This window comes from Girardinichthys multiradiatus, chromosome 23 (genome assembly GCF_021462225.1).
Source record: "Girardinichthys multiradiatus isolate DD_20200921_A chromosome 23, DD_fGirMul_XY1, whole genome shotgun sequence".
Classification (NCBI taxonomy): Eukaryota; Metazoa; Chordata; class Actinopteri; order Cyprinodontiformes; family Goodeidae; genus Girardinichthys; species Girardinichthys multiradiatus.
Genome location: NC_061815.1, coordinates 45,990,365 through 46,007,247, shown reverse-complemented (window position 1 = coordinate 46,007,247; position 16,883 = coordinate 45,990,365). Strand labels below are relative to the sequence as shown.

The 16,883-nt window shown below is 38.4% G+C and overlaps 1 protein-coding gene across 18 annotated transcripts in view; it reads left to right on the top strand.

The window, feature by feature from the left end:
• Positions 1-566: 566 nt before the first annotated feature.
• Positions 567-16,883, top strand: part of prom1a (prominin 1a) — a 103,970-nt gene continuing 87,653 nt past the window's right edge. For 5 of the 18 annotated variants that reach the window (XM_047353582.1, XM_047353580.1, XM_047353590.1 and 2 more), the window contains exon 1: positions 569-1,230. In XM_047353582.1, the coding sequence (XP_047209538.1) occupies positions 1,002-1,230 (229 nt within the window). In that variant the 5' untranslated portion in view covers positions 569-1,001. Of the gene's footprint in view, positions 1,231-16,883 lie in introns of all 18 variants that reach the window. The other 13 variants (XM_047353588.1, XM_047353581.1, XM_047353585.1 and 10 more) reach the window with 5 other exon arrangements.

Sequence of the window (16,883 nt, the reverse complement as noted above, 5' to 3'; positions counted from 1 at the left end):
GATTATAACCATTGGAAAAGAGAAGGGGTCATACAGGTGAACACAAGTTTGTTGGTTCTTCCCACAGTTACCCATACTTTAAACGAACTTGTGTCACATGAAGCGCTGCACGACTTAAGGAAGATATTGCAATATCAATAGCGATTAAAATTAACTTTCATTTTGAAGATATTCTTTGTTACCATCACAAGGTCACCAACACTCCATGAACTCTTGAATCTCACCCACTAAGCAAATTCTCCTGCTGTGAACATTAAGGGAACTTCACAATCCATTCAACTGGAGAGAGATAATGTTGATATGCAGAGGGTTAATGCATAGCACTATGATAACCTACCAAATATTGCAAATACGTAGTCCCTTGAAATTGCGATTTTGCTTGTATTAATATTGTGATTCCAACTGAGATACTAGTGCTCTTGGGGGGCCCCTGTTAGTTAGGGGGACTCAGGCATCTGCTTAGTTTGCTCATGCCTTTGACCGACTCTGACAGTAATCTATAGTTATAAGCTTTAGTCAATAAATTAAATGGAAAGTGACTTAAAGGTAGACTCAATTTCATCTTGTTGGTAGGACATCCTTTATCCACCCTCCCTTTCCCGGCAGGAGGAGTGCTTCTCTTTGGATTATCCTCTTTGTACCGCGCACATCCCCGCCCGCTCCCGTGACGCAGCGCATCTCTTTGCGCACAGATGCTGAAGTCGAAGCGACAGGCGCGCACATCTCTGTGGGAGTGAACGCATCGAAGACTACGGTGGAGGGAAGATCAGCCGGTTTGCGTCCGAGAGAGAGTCACGGACCGCGGGGTAGGATGCTCAGAACGAGTCGCTACGTGGGCAGCAGTACTTGAAGAGCTGCGATCCATCCACTGGAGCGCACATCCACTGGATTGATCTCGAATCTCTTCCTCCGGTTTGTTGAGAAACACGAGTCCTTGCAGTGATCGTCCAGTTTTAGTATAGGCGCAATTTGAGGGTAGATTGGGCTTTGCTTTGGACACGATGTGGAAGCCCGGGACACTGCTGCTGCTATCGGTACTATGGGCGTCCGGCGAACTCCAGCAGGAGACGGAACCGCGGAGGCTACCACCTCCGGGAAAGTTGCATTTTGGCTATGTGCCTGCGGGAGTTTACGAGACCCTGGCCCATTACGAACCCGGTCCCATAGGAATCCTGTTCCACTTGGTGCACGCTTTCCTGCATGTGGTGCAACCCAACGCTTTTCCCCACGGTAAGACATCTTCGTCCGGTCTCAGTGTGAGTTTTAACCCCAGGGCAGCAAAACAAATCTGCTTAAACTGACAGCACCGGCATTTAAAGTAACGTGTGGTGACTTATTTCATTGAGCTAAAATATGAGAGTTTATCAAACCCGTTTAGTTTTCAGAAATGTCTTCAATTTGCGTCGTTTCATTGCGCCAAAACTCCAAATGTGCAACAAGAAAGGTGTGCGTGTGACGTCCATCCACACGGTGCGCGTTTAGCTCAGTGCGCACCGCAGCGTACTTTGAAAGTGCCGCTTATGCCTGCGACGCACTTTGTGTCAGGATGATAATTAGCGGACCTGACAGAATCAGATGGGCTGTGATCGGTGTGCCTGGCATTTTTATGTGTATGTAAAGAATTTTGTTGAAGCTGCAACCAGAAACCGTCAATGCGCCAGGCTCTTCATTTTAGTAATGACCACTTAAAGGAGGCCGGTGTTTAATTGGGTAAGGGATCCTTAAAAGAGGCAGCTCCCCTACAACCCACACTGAGTCCATGCTCCTTGGGAACATTTTAAAGATTAGTAGCTCTCCAAGTCACCTTGTTAATTGAGTAATCCAATAAGCCTCAGTGCCATATGTTGTTGGTCCCTTAGTTTTCAGTTTGCCCCAGCTTTCAGGGGGGATCCTGCAGGAGACAGACCTATGCTCAATGAAGTTTTAGTCATTCGTGACTTTCCCCACTAATTTGCTGAAGATAGTCATGTTGAGGCTGTTTAATGACATTAAACATCCATAGTGTCATCATACAAATGTATTCATAGAACTTGCAATTTTTTCAAATTTTTTCATGTTCTAACCACAAACTGCAGTGTATTTTACTGAGATCTTATATTATGGACCAACACAAAGTGTTTTAGGCTACATGTAGGCATAAAAGCTTTATTTTGGTCTCATCTGAGCTGTGCACCTTCCAGTGTTTGCTGTCTCCCTATCTTGTGCCAAACTGCTAATGGGCCTTCTAATGGGGTTCTTTCAACGATGTCTCTCTTCTCCCCACTCTTCCATTAAGGCCAGATTTGTGGAATGCACAACTTAAAGTTTCCTGTCAACAGATTCTCCAACCTGAGCTGTGGATCTGCCCAGGTCCTCTAGAGTTACAATGGCAGCTCCTCTGATTAATGCTGTCCTTGCCTTGCCTGTAAATTTAGGTAAACAGCCACGTCTTGGCAGGTTTGCAGTTGTACCATATTCTTTTAACTTTTGATTGATGGATTGAAGAGAGCTCTACGAGTTGCCCGAAACTTTCTTTAACCCAACCCTGCATAAAACTTCCCCACAGCTTTCTCCCTGGCATGTCTGCAGTGTCTCTTGGTCTTCATGATGCTATTTGTTTGCTATTTTCTAACAAACCTCTGAGGCCAGAAACAGAATAGATAGATTTTTACTGAGATTAAATTTATGAGAAATTAAACTCAGATAAATTTAATAATTAGCTGACTTCTAATTAAAAACCAATTATTTGCACTTGATGTTAATTAAATTAGAATTGCTTATGCACATTTTCAATTTTCAAATTTTGAAGAACTTTGAAAACCATGCATTATTTTCCTTCCACTTGCTACTTTGTGTTGATCAATTACATACAATCCCAAATACACTGAAATTGGAAATTGACAAAATGAGGGAAAGTTAAGGAATATGAATAATATTGCGAGGCACTAACCAGGACATTTCTGGGGTTGTTTTTATGTTTTTTTGCCTTCATTTTGCATTACATGCATATATTTTGTCTAACTGGGCTGTTTTTGTTGAAATCCTGTGCGAAGTTCGCAGCTTGTCATTCCTGGAACAAGACTTCTTTTCGACTTATTAAATCACACAGCGTAGCTGTAAGTCTAACAAAAATGGCAAATGTCAAGTGAAGATGAAAATCTGCACACACAAAAGTTTCCACTCACTCTGATGATTTGTGAGCCAAGGCGTTGCAGGTTCAGGCATGAAGGTAACCTGCCAGGTGTGGGGCCAAGAGTTTGTTTCTGTGGGACAATGTGGTCCATTTTACCAATGCTGAAGATTAGTCCAATAAATATTGGCAATGTCTTGGTTTAGAAATAAAAACACACCCAGTGGAATTTTTGAAGGTTGAGTCTGTGTTTCATAAAACGATCAAGGCAAAAATATATTGATTGGAAATGTATTCAGTTTTTATGACTGTAGACTTTCCAAAGATGTTTTTGCCGTAAGGGAATGCTGAAGAAAATCCAGGAAGTCTTCTGCATTCAGCTGCTACTAGTTCCTAGTGGCTTAGCTAAGTAAGTTATTATTACTAAACTTAATGTACAGTTGTCCTCAGAATGATCTGCTTTGTCTGTTTAACTTGTTGTTACCAGCTTGGAGTACCAGCATTGAATCTGACAGTCTGCTTGTGTTCCTCAGGACAGAAAAAAATAATAATACAAGACTTTTTGCCTATAGCAGTTGAACGAATATCTATTTTAAAGCAACATTACGGCTCTGTGCTCTGATCTTTAAATAAGTGAAACCTGTCCAGGGTGTACCCTCACCCGATGACGCTTGGAGACAGCATCAACCTTACAAGGATAACATGGATAAAAAATGTGTGAATAGATTCTTATTTATGACCTATTAGGACAGTTGTGCAGCACAAATTGTTAGAAGCCCAGACTGGCAGGATGATATTACAGTAATTACAATGATGTAGTTATTTTTTTTTGGGATAAATGTTGATTCCTCTGCTGACCTAAGATGCAAACAAGCAACTCTAGACCTTGTTCTCCTAAAGAAGTTATTTTCACGCAGCAAAGACACTTCAATGATTAATCACTACTTTTAACAGCTTCTAATTTGCTTCATTATTGTTTGACTTTGTGTCTCATTCTTTTTGCTATGAGATTCCAGTTGAAATGATTTTAACTTAAACTTCACCCAAATATCAAACGACAACAATTTGGTTTTCTTCTTCTGAACAGCATTGTTCATCTAATTGACTCTCAGCGTTTCATGGTATCAGACATATAAACTAAAATAACAGGCAATGAGCTTTATCTCTAAAAAACCTCAAAAGTTCTTTAACAGTTAAAACCAGGGATGCACTGATCAGAGGATTTTTGGCCATTTTCTGAGCACCAGTTTTTATAAAGCTCTGAGCTGTGGATATCAATTTTAGCTTTTACCAATTTCTCTTTTAATGCTATGAGACAAGAAAACATATAAAAACAGCATTCCAAATATTTTCCACACTTCCTGTGATGTCATTATTTATTTTAGCAGTTCAAGCAACACCGCATGTGCATGTGAGAGCATTCTCTGTAAAACAGGGTTGAAATATTATTTTAGACCAAAGACAAAATCATCAGAGTCAACATTGTTTACTCTTTATGCTCTTATATTTGTGAGTAGCATGGTTATTGTGGTTCAGCAGGCTCTGTGTGAAAGTGTAGATGGTGTAGACTCTCAGATTTTCAAAAGAATACCAGGATTTCTAAAACTAGCATGTTCCATAACACTGGTTGATAACTGAAAGATTTTGACCAGTTGGTCATCGGTTGTTATTGGTCATCGTCAGGAACAATCAAGCTGACAATCATCCATTCAATTCAGGTCACCAGCTGATTTTCTTGATTTCCAGATTGTACGTTTACTCAGTCAATTAAATGCAGCTGTTTGATTGAATTTGGACCCAGCTGTGCCAGCAGTGAGTCCTGCCATGTTTGGTGTGTATTTAACATCAGCATATTCTCTGTAATCACAGCATATAAAGTTTCCAATTACTGGAACTGCTCACAGTGTCTTGACTGTTTGTTTTCGTTGACTGACTGTTTAATCAAACAGTCTGCAAGCTTCTACGAGGTGATACAACAAATTCCCACCATGGACACCCACATTACACAAAGGAACGGTGATGTGTATTTAATACCGTGTATTGTTTGGTCTTTCTCTGCAGTGTGGTTGTCCACAGCAGCTGCTAGTGTCCCCCACCTCCCTCACTCCCACACAACACAGCCTAGCGCTTGGGTTCAGAGGCTCGTTTCCAGATGATCTAAGTGTAGCGTTCCTTGTGCAGCACAGAAAGCCAAGTCATTGTAGGAAAACTGCTTTGGTTTCTGAGATCGACAGGAAATGTCTTCCATAAACTGAGATAATACAATAGGAGTCTCTCTAAAGTAGCTCAGTTAAAATGCTTCATGATTTATTAAAAATGATTTATCTATAAAAAACTACAACTGAACAGCGAATCATTAGGAATTACTAATGCTGTTAGATCATACTGTACATCTTGGGAAATTAGGAGGATAAAAGTTGTTAAGGTTTGTATATAAAATTACTGGTTTAGATGCTCCTTTCTATACAGTGTCTTGATAAAGTCTTCAGACCCCTAAAACGTTTTCATATCTTGTCAAATTACAACAACAAACAAAATTAATGTATTTTATTAGTGTTTTACCTGATATACAAACACAAAGTAGTGCATAGTAGCAAAGCAGAAGGAAAATAGTGCATTGTTTTTACATTTTTTATATATAAAAACTTGTATCTTTCAAACGTCCTCTGTAATTAGCTCTGCCAATCTTATCATCACCCCTGATCAGCTTTCCTGTCTCATAAGAAAAGCATCCCCACAGCATGATGCTGCCACCACTATGTTTTACTGTGGGGCTTGAGTTCTTGGGTGATATGTGGAATGCATGACTAACAGCTGTCCTGATTACAGATTCTCCAGCTGCGCTGTTGGTTCCCTGCAGGGTAACTTGGCTGCTTCTGTGATTAATTATCCCCTTGCCAGGTCTGTTAATGGCCATGTCTTGGTAGGTTTAGAGTAGAGCCATACTCTTTCCATTTTCAAATGATTAACGTCGGGGCATGATGTGTAGGATTTTGAGACCTTTTTGCATTCTTCATGTTGTCAGACAGGTTCTCTAATTCTTTTCAGAACTATTTCTTGTTTCTACAGGTCTGGTAGTTATCATGCCTGAGTGTAAAAAAGTTTAATACAAATCAGCCATCCAAAAATGGGGTTAACTATAGTTAATTCATTATTTAGCAAAGGGGTAATTACTTTTTTACACTGCTCTAGGTTGATTTTGAGAACTTTTTTCACCAATAAATGAAATCATCAATTGAAAACTGCTTTTTGTCTTTAGTCAGGTTATCTGTTATGTGTTTTTATGATGTGATAGCTGAGTGATTCTACCATCCCTTCAATTACCTGTTTGATCTCCTTTATCCAAACTAAAGCAGCAGTTTTTAAATTGTCTTCTTCAGCTCCAAGTGTCCTCTTTAGACCCACAAAATCCAAAAGGACTATAAAACAGAAAATACCTTCCTGAAGGTAATTTTTCACAGTTTATAATGACTTTGTTTTATGTTTATTCTCAACAAGCAGCAGGTAACCAGCCTAAAGGTTGCAAGGTTGAGCTGCAACCACCCGTTTTATAGATGTGTAATAGTAACGTTGTGTCATTACACCACATTTTAAGTTTTATTTAGAAAATCTTTTTAAAATCTCATATCACAATACACTCCACCTTAAAGCTATGTTTATGTATTGTTTTGTGTTGCTGTATCACTGAAAAAGCCAATAGAAAAACATTTCTGGTTGTAAAATGACAAAATATGAAAAAGTTCAAGAGGTTTGAACACTTTTGTAGTTGACAAAAGACATTGTAGTTGATAATTATTTTTTGTGATTTTTTTTCTGTTATTCTTTCTTTATTCACAACAGAGGTGCATTAAGCTCCTTCGGTATCAACTCATGCCTGTGGGAGAGACGCCAGTTACCATCAGGCTGCAGATCCCTGTTGAAAAGCTTGTTCTCATTAGTGGCTGTGTTCCCTCTCTTCATAAAATCAGGTTTATATGGAATTCAAACCACAGGAGGATCTGAGAATATCTGGCTCTAATTCAAAGAAAGTTACAGTTTCCAGGGAGAACCTCTCTGTCGTCAGAACAGTGGTTTTGACTAAATATATTCACCCAGGTTTGCTATTTAGCATTCATAAAAATGTTTTCAACAACTTAGGTGTTGAGCAGATGACACACAGAGAAGGTTTAAAGAAACTAAAGCACTTCAGATGATTTCTAAGTAGATAAAAATCAAAGCACTTGATGAGATGCATTACATATTTCCTGGAAATAAAAAGTAGCCGACATTTAAATTTGTCTTTTATGTACTGAGAATGAGACTCCAATAAAGGAGAATATGCTTAATAATAATACATCTCAGTTGTGCTGAAAATTCCCTCATGATAAATGTGCAGCCATCTGTTTTATATATTACCATATACCCACATGACTTTGGTACCAATTAGAATTGCCTCTCCAGCGGTGACACTGTAGTGGTGAATCCAGGCACGTAATCCTCTTACAAGCATTTTGGATAATCATAAATTTTGAAATACCGATGAGATGTTTCAATCCTCTCATCATGGGAAGGAATATATTTCAGTTTTAAACTTTCAACAACACATTAATATCATTGTTTTTCCGGGAAGAATTATTTCACAAAAGATTTCATAATTTATTTTTTTTACTGAAATTTGCTCCTCAACTTTGAAGTAAGAATTTCACACAACATTATACACACCCAAATGTATGAATGTAGTCTGTACTTTTGCCACTTTTGATGTGTGTTTTGAATCATCTTCATTTAGTCTCATATTATCTGACACAGTCTTTCATTCTCAGGGGAAAGGAAATTAGCTAGAATGATCAGAAACAATTTAAGGGCGAAGCAAACCATGATCTGGACAATGCTTGAGAATCACTGTTACTGTTATTAAGTTACACTTAGGTTGGTGCTGACCAACAACAAAGCCCCTGCTCCAAATTTGAAACCTTCAAGTTCGGCTAAAATGTCTAAACACCACATGGACTATCCAAATGACTTTTGGAGAAAATAGGATTGAGGTTAAATGGGGGAGAGGGGGGGCACCCTACATGCTGATAAGAAGCTTCTGATAAGAATATTTAAATATACAGAGATAATTGTGACAAAGCCTGATCATTACTACCCTTAATTACCACTAAATTAAAAGCTGCATGTTAACCTCTCACCATTACTGTGAGTCTGTCCAGTACCTTCAATTAAACTCTTTTCAAAAATGTTCTGCTGCTGTCTGAATTTTCATGGAGTCACATTAACAGACAGACGTGAGCCCAGATAATTATTTAAATTTCCTAAATATTTTTTTCTGATCTAGTACTTAGTCTTCTTTAGAAAAAAATGATGAAAGAAAAAAACTTTTAAAGACAGTAGAGACATTTTTCACACAGAGCCAAAAACAGGACTGTTGCTGTTTTCTTTCTAAGGCAGAACATCAGGTTCTTCAAAGTGATAGAAACCTGCTCTGAAGATGTGTTTGTGAGAACCGATGGTCAAACACATTGCTCTATACACCGTTATCTCTCCTCTGATTTTGAGTTTTACCTTTCAAATACACAGATATGACAAAGTACTAAATTGTCTCAGTTTGCTCATTGTCTCTGTGTGATAGAAGGTTCAGATGATGGTGAATAGAGAATCTGTTTAGTTTTCCTTTTAACCTATGTTTTTCAACACATATTTATGCATTTACATCTACAGTGACTTAAAGCTGTTCACAACAATCCAGCATCCATGCCAGTTACATTATTCATTTCTTATACGCACAAACATAAAACAAGGTATAATCATTTCTGCTCATTATCTCTGACAAAAGCCAATTAATAATTTTGTAGTGCAGTAAACTGGACAAGAGCCAAATGAGAAGCTCTGGATTAGACCAGCAATTTGACATGATTCACCAGAACCTAACAGGCCAACTTCTTTAATATATGGTTATGACGGCTATATTTAGAAAGCTGAATTTTTCATTCTTTTATGGAGATGAGGTTGTCTGGATTTCTGTTTTGTTTGGTTGCAGTTCTGTCCTTGAATTCAGCTGAGTCCGCCCTCTCTTAAAGCTTTAAATTCACTGAAAACAGAGAGTAAAAGCCTGAGCTAGAAAAAAAAAATGCATATGCCTGCAGGTAGCTGTGGTACACAGTGATGACCGGGTGACGCTGTGGGCGGCGTCAGACAGCAGCGTACTGCTAAAGTGATAACAGAGAGTGTCCTTCAGCTGGAAGGTTGCAGCTCCAGCCCCTTGACAGAAAACATCTGCTGTGCTGAAGTGTCCTTGAGCAAAGTAGCGTGCAGAGTGTAAGATGATGGCATGAGGAAACATCTCTGTTGGAGAAAGCGACCCTTTTAGTCCAGAAAGTCAGAACAAAAGAGAGTTGTGAGAGATTTTATGAACATTTCTCCCTTTAGGTGAAAATGTTCCTAATTAGAGATTTCCTGAGCAGCAGGAACATCTGGGGAGATTACCATCCGGGACTTTGATGATCCTCCACAAAAGCTTAAATTTACAATTCAGATGTGAAAGACAAGAGTAACCTCTCTATTCAAAATCTATGAATACATTATGACCTCACAGTAATATATGGTCCCTCAGTGGGGAAGTTCAGGTGCACCGGCAGCAAAGTGACAAATCAAAGCATGCAGGTACATGCAAAAGGTAATAATATAAAAAAGAAAAAAGTAAGAATAAGAATCTGTACAGTAAGGGCAAAATGGCAAAATGTGTGTGTGTTGAAATGAAGCTCTGCTGTTCCATTTAACTATTATTGTTATACTTTAAATAACTAACATTTTAACAGTATGAGAAAATTGTTTATCAAAGTCTTTTATTGATTCTTATTTGTAAGAAATAGTTTATGTATTTTTAGCTGTTGTAACCCAACCAATGTGCGAACAGACAAAACAACTGTTGATGTGAAGGACGATTTTACAGTTCTGAGACGTTATCAAGACTGTAAGCGAATCGAACCATAGACCAGAACTCTTTCTGAAAATAATAAATATGAGCTTAAAGTTTATATTCCACAACTGATCAGGAACCACAAAACTGAACAGCCATATTTTTAAAGAGAAGTAAAATTCCTTGGCAGATACAAAACTTCAGCTCCAATGAACATCTGTCCCAATGCAACTTGGCTGAATGTCTTTGTGCATCATGTCACAGCTTTAGTCCTGTTTTTCCTGGAGTCATGTGCAGCAGCGCTACACCAACACAGCTGAAATGATCAGACAGTGCTGTGTGTCTGAACATGATCCAGTGCTTCTTTTGGGAGCTTTGTGGCAAGATGGCAATGAAAAGTCTCTGAGTTTGAATAACAAGTCTTTCTTAGCACTCGATTCACTAATTAGTTTAATTGTTGCTGCATCATTCTCTATACAAAGAATCACCTTTATAATGTACAACATTGTAACTGCAGGAGATGCATCCAGCTTATTAGTTTAGGGAATAGTTCATATTAGGTTTTGAGATGAGATGATTTATTTGGGGAACATAACTTTTTTTTACAAATAAGTGGAAGTAAATGGCCTGAACTTATATAGCGCTTTTCCAGTCATGCAGACCACTCAAAGCGCTTTACACTAGAGCCACATTCAACCAATCACACTCACTAACGCTCACACATTGATACACCAATACGCAACTTGAAGTTAAGTGCCTTGCCCAGGGGCACATTGACATATGGCAGGAGGAAGCTGGAATCGAACCCACAACCTTCTGATTACAAGACAACTACTCTTCCTATTGAGCCACAGTCGAAGTGAAAAAATAAAAAATCTGTGATCAGGATGGAATAATCCACTCCAGGGATTGATGAGCTCTTACATTGCAGCTTGTATGCTTCTGTAATTCCAGGTTCTTTCTAATGGCAAGAAACCTTTAAAAAAACACCCCCCTTTGTGTTTATGTGTATGCATTTTGTGACAAAAATACAGCAAGGGTTTCATGGATGTCATACTATGCTTAAAATAATCTCTGTTCAGTGTAGACTTATCCAGTTCACATTAGACCAGCCAAAGGTCACGGTGGCATTGCAGGCAAAACTGGCCAAAATCCAACTTTTTTGCCATATTTGACCAACGTCTGTTTTTGATGACAGCCTAAACAAGACAATTCTTGTTTTTCAAACCAGACCCAGACCAGTTTCAAATATGGTCTTAACTGTGATGTTGCACTTTGTCTTATGACTGCTTACATGTATGTCAAGTTAACCGGCTCAGTTATGGTTGAGGTGCAAACACACCCTCCATTCTTGTTACCTGTGCGACCCCTTCTCTTTTCCAATGGTTATAATCAGTCTGACAGAGAGAAGTATCCCAATCCTTGTGGTTTTTAGTATAACAATGGCCACCAGTGGGCTCTAGATGGACAAACTTTATCAGTTTATTATTTTACTTAGTACCCCTACACATAGCCCATTCTAAAATGGCCAAACTTTAACACTCAGTAGTTTAATCTAACCTCCCCAACAACCCTATACGATCCCAAACCCTTGTGAAGTGCCTTGGGACGACATGTGTTGTGAATTGGCACTATATAAATAAAACTAAATTGAGTTGAATTAAATTAATCATAATGGTATGCTACGTCCTGTTACTAAACTGAATCTCTTTCACAATAAAAGTCCTGCTACAACAGTATTTAGGAACACTACAGCAGAAATCAATGATGCAACCAGTCATAACTGTGTCAACTTGCACTCCCACTTCAGAATAAACCGTGTACGGCATATGCGTGCCACTTCAGGTTTTCTACACTGTTCACATTGAAGTTTGATGACATTCCCAATAAACTTAGAATTCTATCTAAAACATTGGAATTTAGCATAAAACGCGTAGTGTAAACATAGCCTAACTATTTTAGATGTTGAACCAGATTTGACCAAATGAAGGCCAGATTACTTAAAAATGTAAAATGGCCCTTTAGTTTTGCACCAATTGAAAACTCAGAAGAAGATATCAATTTTAGTATAATTAGCAGATCACAGTTAGCTGATCACTGCATTCTCACAGCACTTACAAATAATTTGATCTTCTCCGAAACTCTGTCACCTTTTCTTTTTCTCACAAGGACCCAAAATGCTGCCAGATAAATGATTTAAAAGTGGTGGAGGTTTCGTCATGGCGGTCGCCCTGACAAGAACTCTTTAATAATCAACTCTGTCTGTATAATCCTTTGTCTAGTCATGCAGAAAGTATTGTAAATTGTTCCACTGCTGCGGTTTTTAGCCATCACATGGTGTCATGTCATTGTTCTGACAGTGATCGCCCTTGGCAGAGGGAAGCTTAAGGACACATATTCTTACTTGCCTCCAACATAAAGCCAGAGGTAACGTGTCACCATAGTATGGAGCCAAGGAGGCTTTGATAGGTGAATAACTGATGTGCAACTCTCAGAACTGCTTGCTTCTTCCTTTATTTACAAGTAAAGTATTACAAGGCTCCTACAGTGATTGTGGATTAAAAAACACCAGGGTATGTTTACCTTGGCTTTTAAGCGTTCTAAGGCGATTTCCTTAAACTTGACTGCTGATAAACTGTGCTATGCAATATAAATAATTCATTTAGAAATAATTTCTAAATGAATAATGTATTGAAATGCATGTAGTAAAAACAATTTTACTACAAATGGGATACTTTGTGAAGCCAATGCATCTATTGTTTGTTAGCACTGTTGCTTCGCAGCAAGTAGGTCCCAGGGTCAAATCCCAGTCTTTTTGCATGGAAATACGTGTTCTCCCAGGTATCCTAGGATTTTCCAGATACTCAAGCTTCCTCCAAAAATCCAAAAATGCACATTTTATGCATGGTTGTCTGTCCTTTATATATCTTTGTTGTCCAGTGAAAGACTGGTGACCAATCCAGGGTGTTCCCTGCTGCTTGCCCAATGACCGCTGGAGAAAGGCACCAGCCCCCCAACAACCCTTTACTGGTTAAGTGGGTATAAATGTCATGATTCTGAGGTGTTAGACTCCGGTTTTCATTTGTGTTCATGTTTTTCAGCATGTTTCTTGTTATGTTCAATAGGTCTTGCCATATACTTTTATTTTTTGCTATTTGGGGTTTGCCATATCGTTTCATTTCCTTGTGCTCGTTATTGTTAGGTGTTTTTCTTGTGATTCTTTTACATTTAGATTGTTTCCTTTAAGATCTCTGTTTGGCATTTTCCCTATGGTTTCTTGTTCAGCTCCATTCATGTTTATTTGTCTTTACTATTCCTCTCTGCCCTGCTTTTTTCTTCTGTCTCAGCTGCGATTCATTGTCTCTGATTAGCTCTTCTGGTTTTCCTGTCATTTTTATATCCTCTGCCTCAGTATATATATTACCTATTCTATTTGTTTCTCACTCGTTTGTTCCTTTTTTCTGCCATTCGGTCTGTTTCTGTGCTACATGCCCAATTTCTCTATGTCTCCAGTTGCTCCAGCTAGTTGTGCCAGGGTTTTGTAAGTTATTTTCACTTGTGTTGTTTTCTGTTAGAAGTTCTCACTTTTAGTTTCCCATTATCGGAGTCATTTACCCCCAAAACATGACAATAAACAGTGGATGAATGGATGGATGGATAGCTTGCAACAGGCTTCAGCCCACTGACTTTTGTTGTGCAAGATTGACAATTAGTGTCAAAACATCCATATATTACATCAGAATACACCAAGCACCACATTTTAGCAACTGTTGTGACAGTAAAACATTCTATTTTATAATGATGTAAGAAAAATTATACCAAACATAATATAGAATATGTCAAAAAATAACAAAAATATATTTACCAGTGTTTCCACTCTCACTTTCCCCTTCCTCTAAATCACAGAAAGTATGGGAATCCTTCACTTGTAGTATGAGAACACATGTAGATGTAGGGCTATGGGGCAGAGAAAAAGGGTGAAATAGGTGATTTTTTTGTCAGGTTTTGTCCGTTTACCAGTTTTTAGTATTATACAAAATGTATGTAAATTCTGGTGCTAGAAATAATTGCCATCATGTGCAAAGGCTGTTCACAAGTCTGAATATCGTGGTAATGAAGTTGAAAATTAGACATCAGGAAGAACAAAGGCATTAAGGGATCATTTAGTTTTTTTCTGGCAACAGGCTTTCAGAAGCTGTTCAAGCAAACTGTCAACATATCATGCGCCATCTGCGTCTATGTCCCGATCATTTCCATGAAGGATTGGATGCCTCAAAACATGGGCTATGTGTCACATTAAGATGTCACATTCAGTGAAATTGTGCTTCATCTCTTTTCCATTCATTGTCGTGTCCATTTAGTTGTGGTACGAGTAACCTTTTCATATGCAAATGACTAAGTAAGGATGTGTTCACACCCATTAATGCCTAAAATGGAAGAGGAAATCAGACTTCTGCACACAGATTTTTTTTCCCAATTTAAAAAGCTATTAATTTCTATATGACTGTATAAATATTGCAACAATAAAGCATATTTTTACATCAGTCTAAGAAAATTAAAACACACTTTTAGCTTTCAGACTGCATGCATTTTCCTCCTGTTCTCTTGATATAGATACTTTAATCCTGACAGGACGGAAAATGAATCCTTGAGTCATGCTTTCATTATGAAGTGAAAGGCATGCCATATTGTTGGTTGAGGAAACATACTTTTGTGTTTTCATCAGACAGGTTTGTCTTGCATTCAAGCCACTGCTGTTGCCTCAGCTTATGGGACCGATTAAGCTAGATTTTTAAAACACGAAAAGAAAGATCGTACGGCACTTTAATTTCCTGCTTGCAGCTGCAACCCTGTGAATACATATAACAGCCTTTAGCTACATGCCTACATGGTGGCTCTCTTAAAATGGATATACATGTCTGGGTTTAGACTCAGAAAACAACAAAATGGGCAGCTGTAAAAAAGAAATTCCCAACAAGATTATTATTGTCACAATATGACATAAACACGAAAAATTTGAACTTACAAAACTTATTGTTAAAGCCAAATGCCAAACTAACTTAACAGGAAACCAGATGAATAAATAATAATTTTAACTAAATAAAATTTGATTAACAAAATTGGCCTAAATTTATTTAAATGTGTGGCAGTTGTTTTTTAATTACTGCGTAGGTACAGCTGACTGCAGACTCATACTAAACAAAAAGACTTTTTAAGCAAATAACCAGAGTGGCATTTTGTCATACCTGCTTGTGTTTTTGTTATATTACCTGGTCTAGTCTTTTGTTTTCTGTCAGAATCAGAATCAGAATCAGAAAAGCTTTATTGCCAAGTACGTTTTTGGACATACAAGGAATTTGTTTTGGCGTAGTCAGTGCAATACAATACAATACTGTCTCCCTGCACCCCAAGCCCACACCTGTTCTGTGTTTCCCCCTGATCATCTTGTCACGTTTGTCATTGGTTCCCCCTGCTGTTCAGTTTTTTGTATTTAAACCAGTTTGTTTCCTTTGTTCCCCATTGGTTCCTTATGTTATGTGTATGTGCGATCTCGTGTGTTGGCTACCCTGTCTGTGTCCTGCCTTGGATAATAAAGATTCATCTTACCTGAAAACCTCGAGCTTCAGGAGTTCTTCCCTGCATTTTGGTCCATCAAAAAAGCAAACTATGACACATTTCCTTTTCAATAAGTGTAAATTTTTATAAATATATTTGTCTGTCTGTCTGTCTGTCTGTCTGTCTGTCTGTCTGATCTATATTTCCTCAGGCTTCCTCCCACAGTCAAAAAACATTATTGTTAGGGTTATTGGTCTCTCTAAATTGCTCTTATGGGTGACTGTATGAGCATGGTTCTGTGCTTCTGTGTTGCCCTGTGATGGCCTGGTGACCTGTCCAGGGTGTATCCTGCCTCTCTCCCAATGACCTCTGGAGATAGGCACCAGTCCTTTTTATTTCCACAACTGGTCATAAGGACTGATACCAGAGGTGGAGAAAAGTCATCAACAATTAGTATCGACACTAAGAAGTGTTATTGGATGTGATTTGCTGGCATTATTAAAGACTATGCTGGAAGAGGGAATTTGACTAATTCTGACGTGGATTCTGAAGCATTTCTTTTTTTAATCCAGTCTGAAGGATTTTTCTCAGAGGAATACCAACAAGATTAGGATTAAAATGATAAAGATCAGATGAAGAGAATATTCCAGCTGCAAGAAACAGGTTCAGTCTAATGCGTTTGGGCCAAAAAATGCCTTGAATGTGGAAGGCGAACCTGAATCCAAGCTTCGAGAATAATGTTGTCTTCAAAACCTAAACTGGTAAGACTTTTTTCTGGTCCAGTTTAAAGTTTGGAGCAGTTCTACTGCTTAGAACTTGAATAAGAGTTTTTCTTTCTTCTTCCCACTGGTGTGGGCTGGACTGATGGAGATGTAAAGGCAGTACTGCAGGTGGAGGCATTGTGGTTCAACTGGTTCGTCTGGACCCATCAATTTGTTAGTGGATCATTCTTGTGGTGGATGGCAGGGCTGTTTTGCAGAATCCAGCAAGACATATAGTTGGTCCTTCGAAACAAAATCTATCCATCCCAGTGAGCCTCAGTCCTCTTAACAAACAGCTTCCATGTGCCTGTGTGTGTTTTTGGGGTTTTTTTGCCAGTAAATTGTCTGAAACATCTGCAGAAGTGTTGCTGCAGTCATGCAGAATAGACGCATATAAAGTGAAGAGCAAATGTGAATAAAAAGACAGGAAATATTATAATACTTTGAGCATACCTGCTGTATGTATGTAATGGTACTTTTCTACCTATGAGATTAAAGGGGGTTACTGTTTTGGAGCCCATTTATTTTTACAATGTTGAAAATGTGGACAGAATTGGCG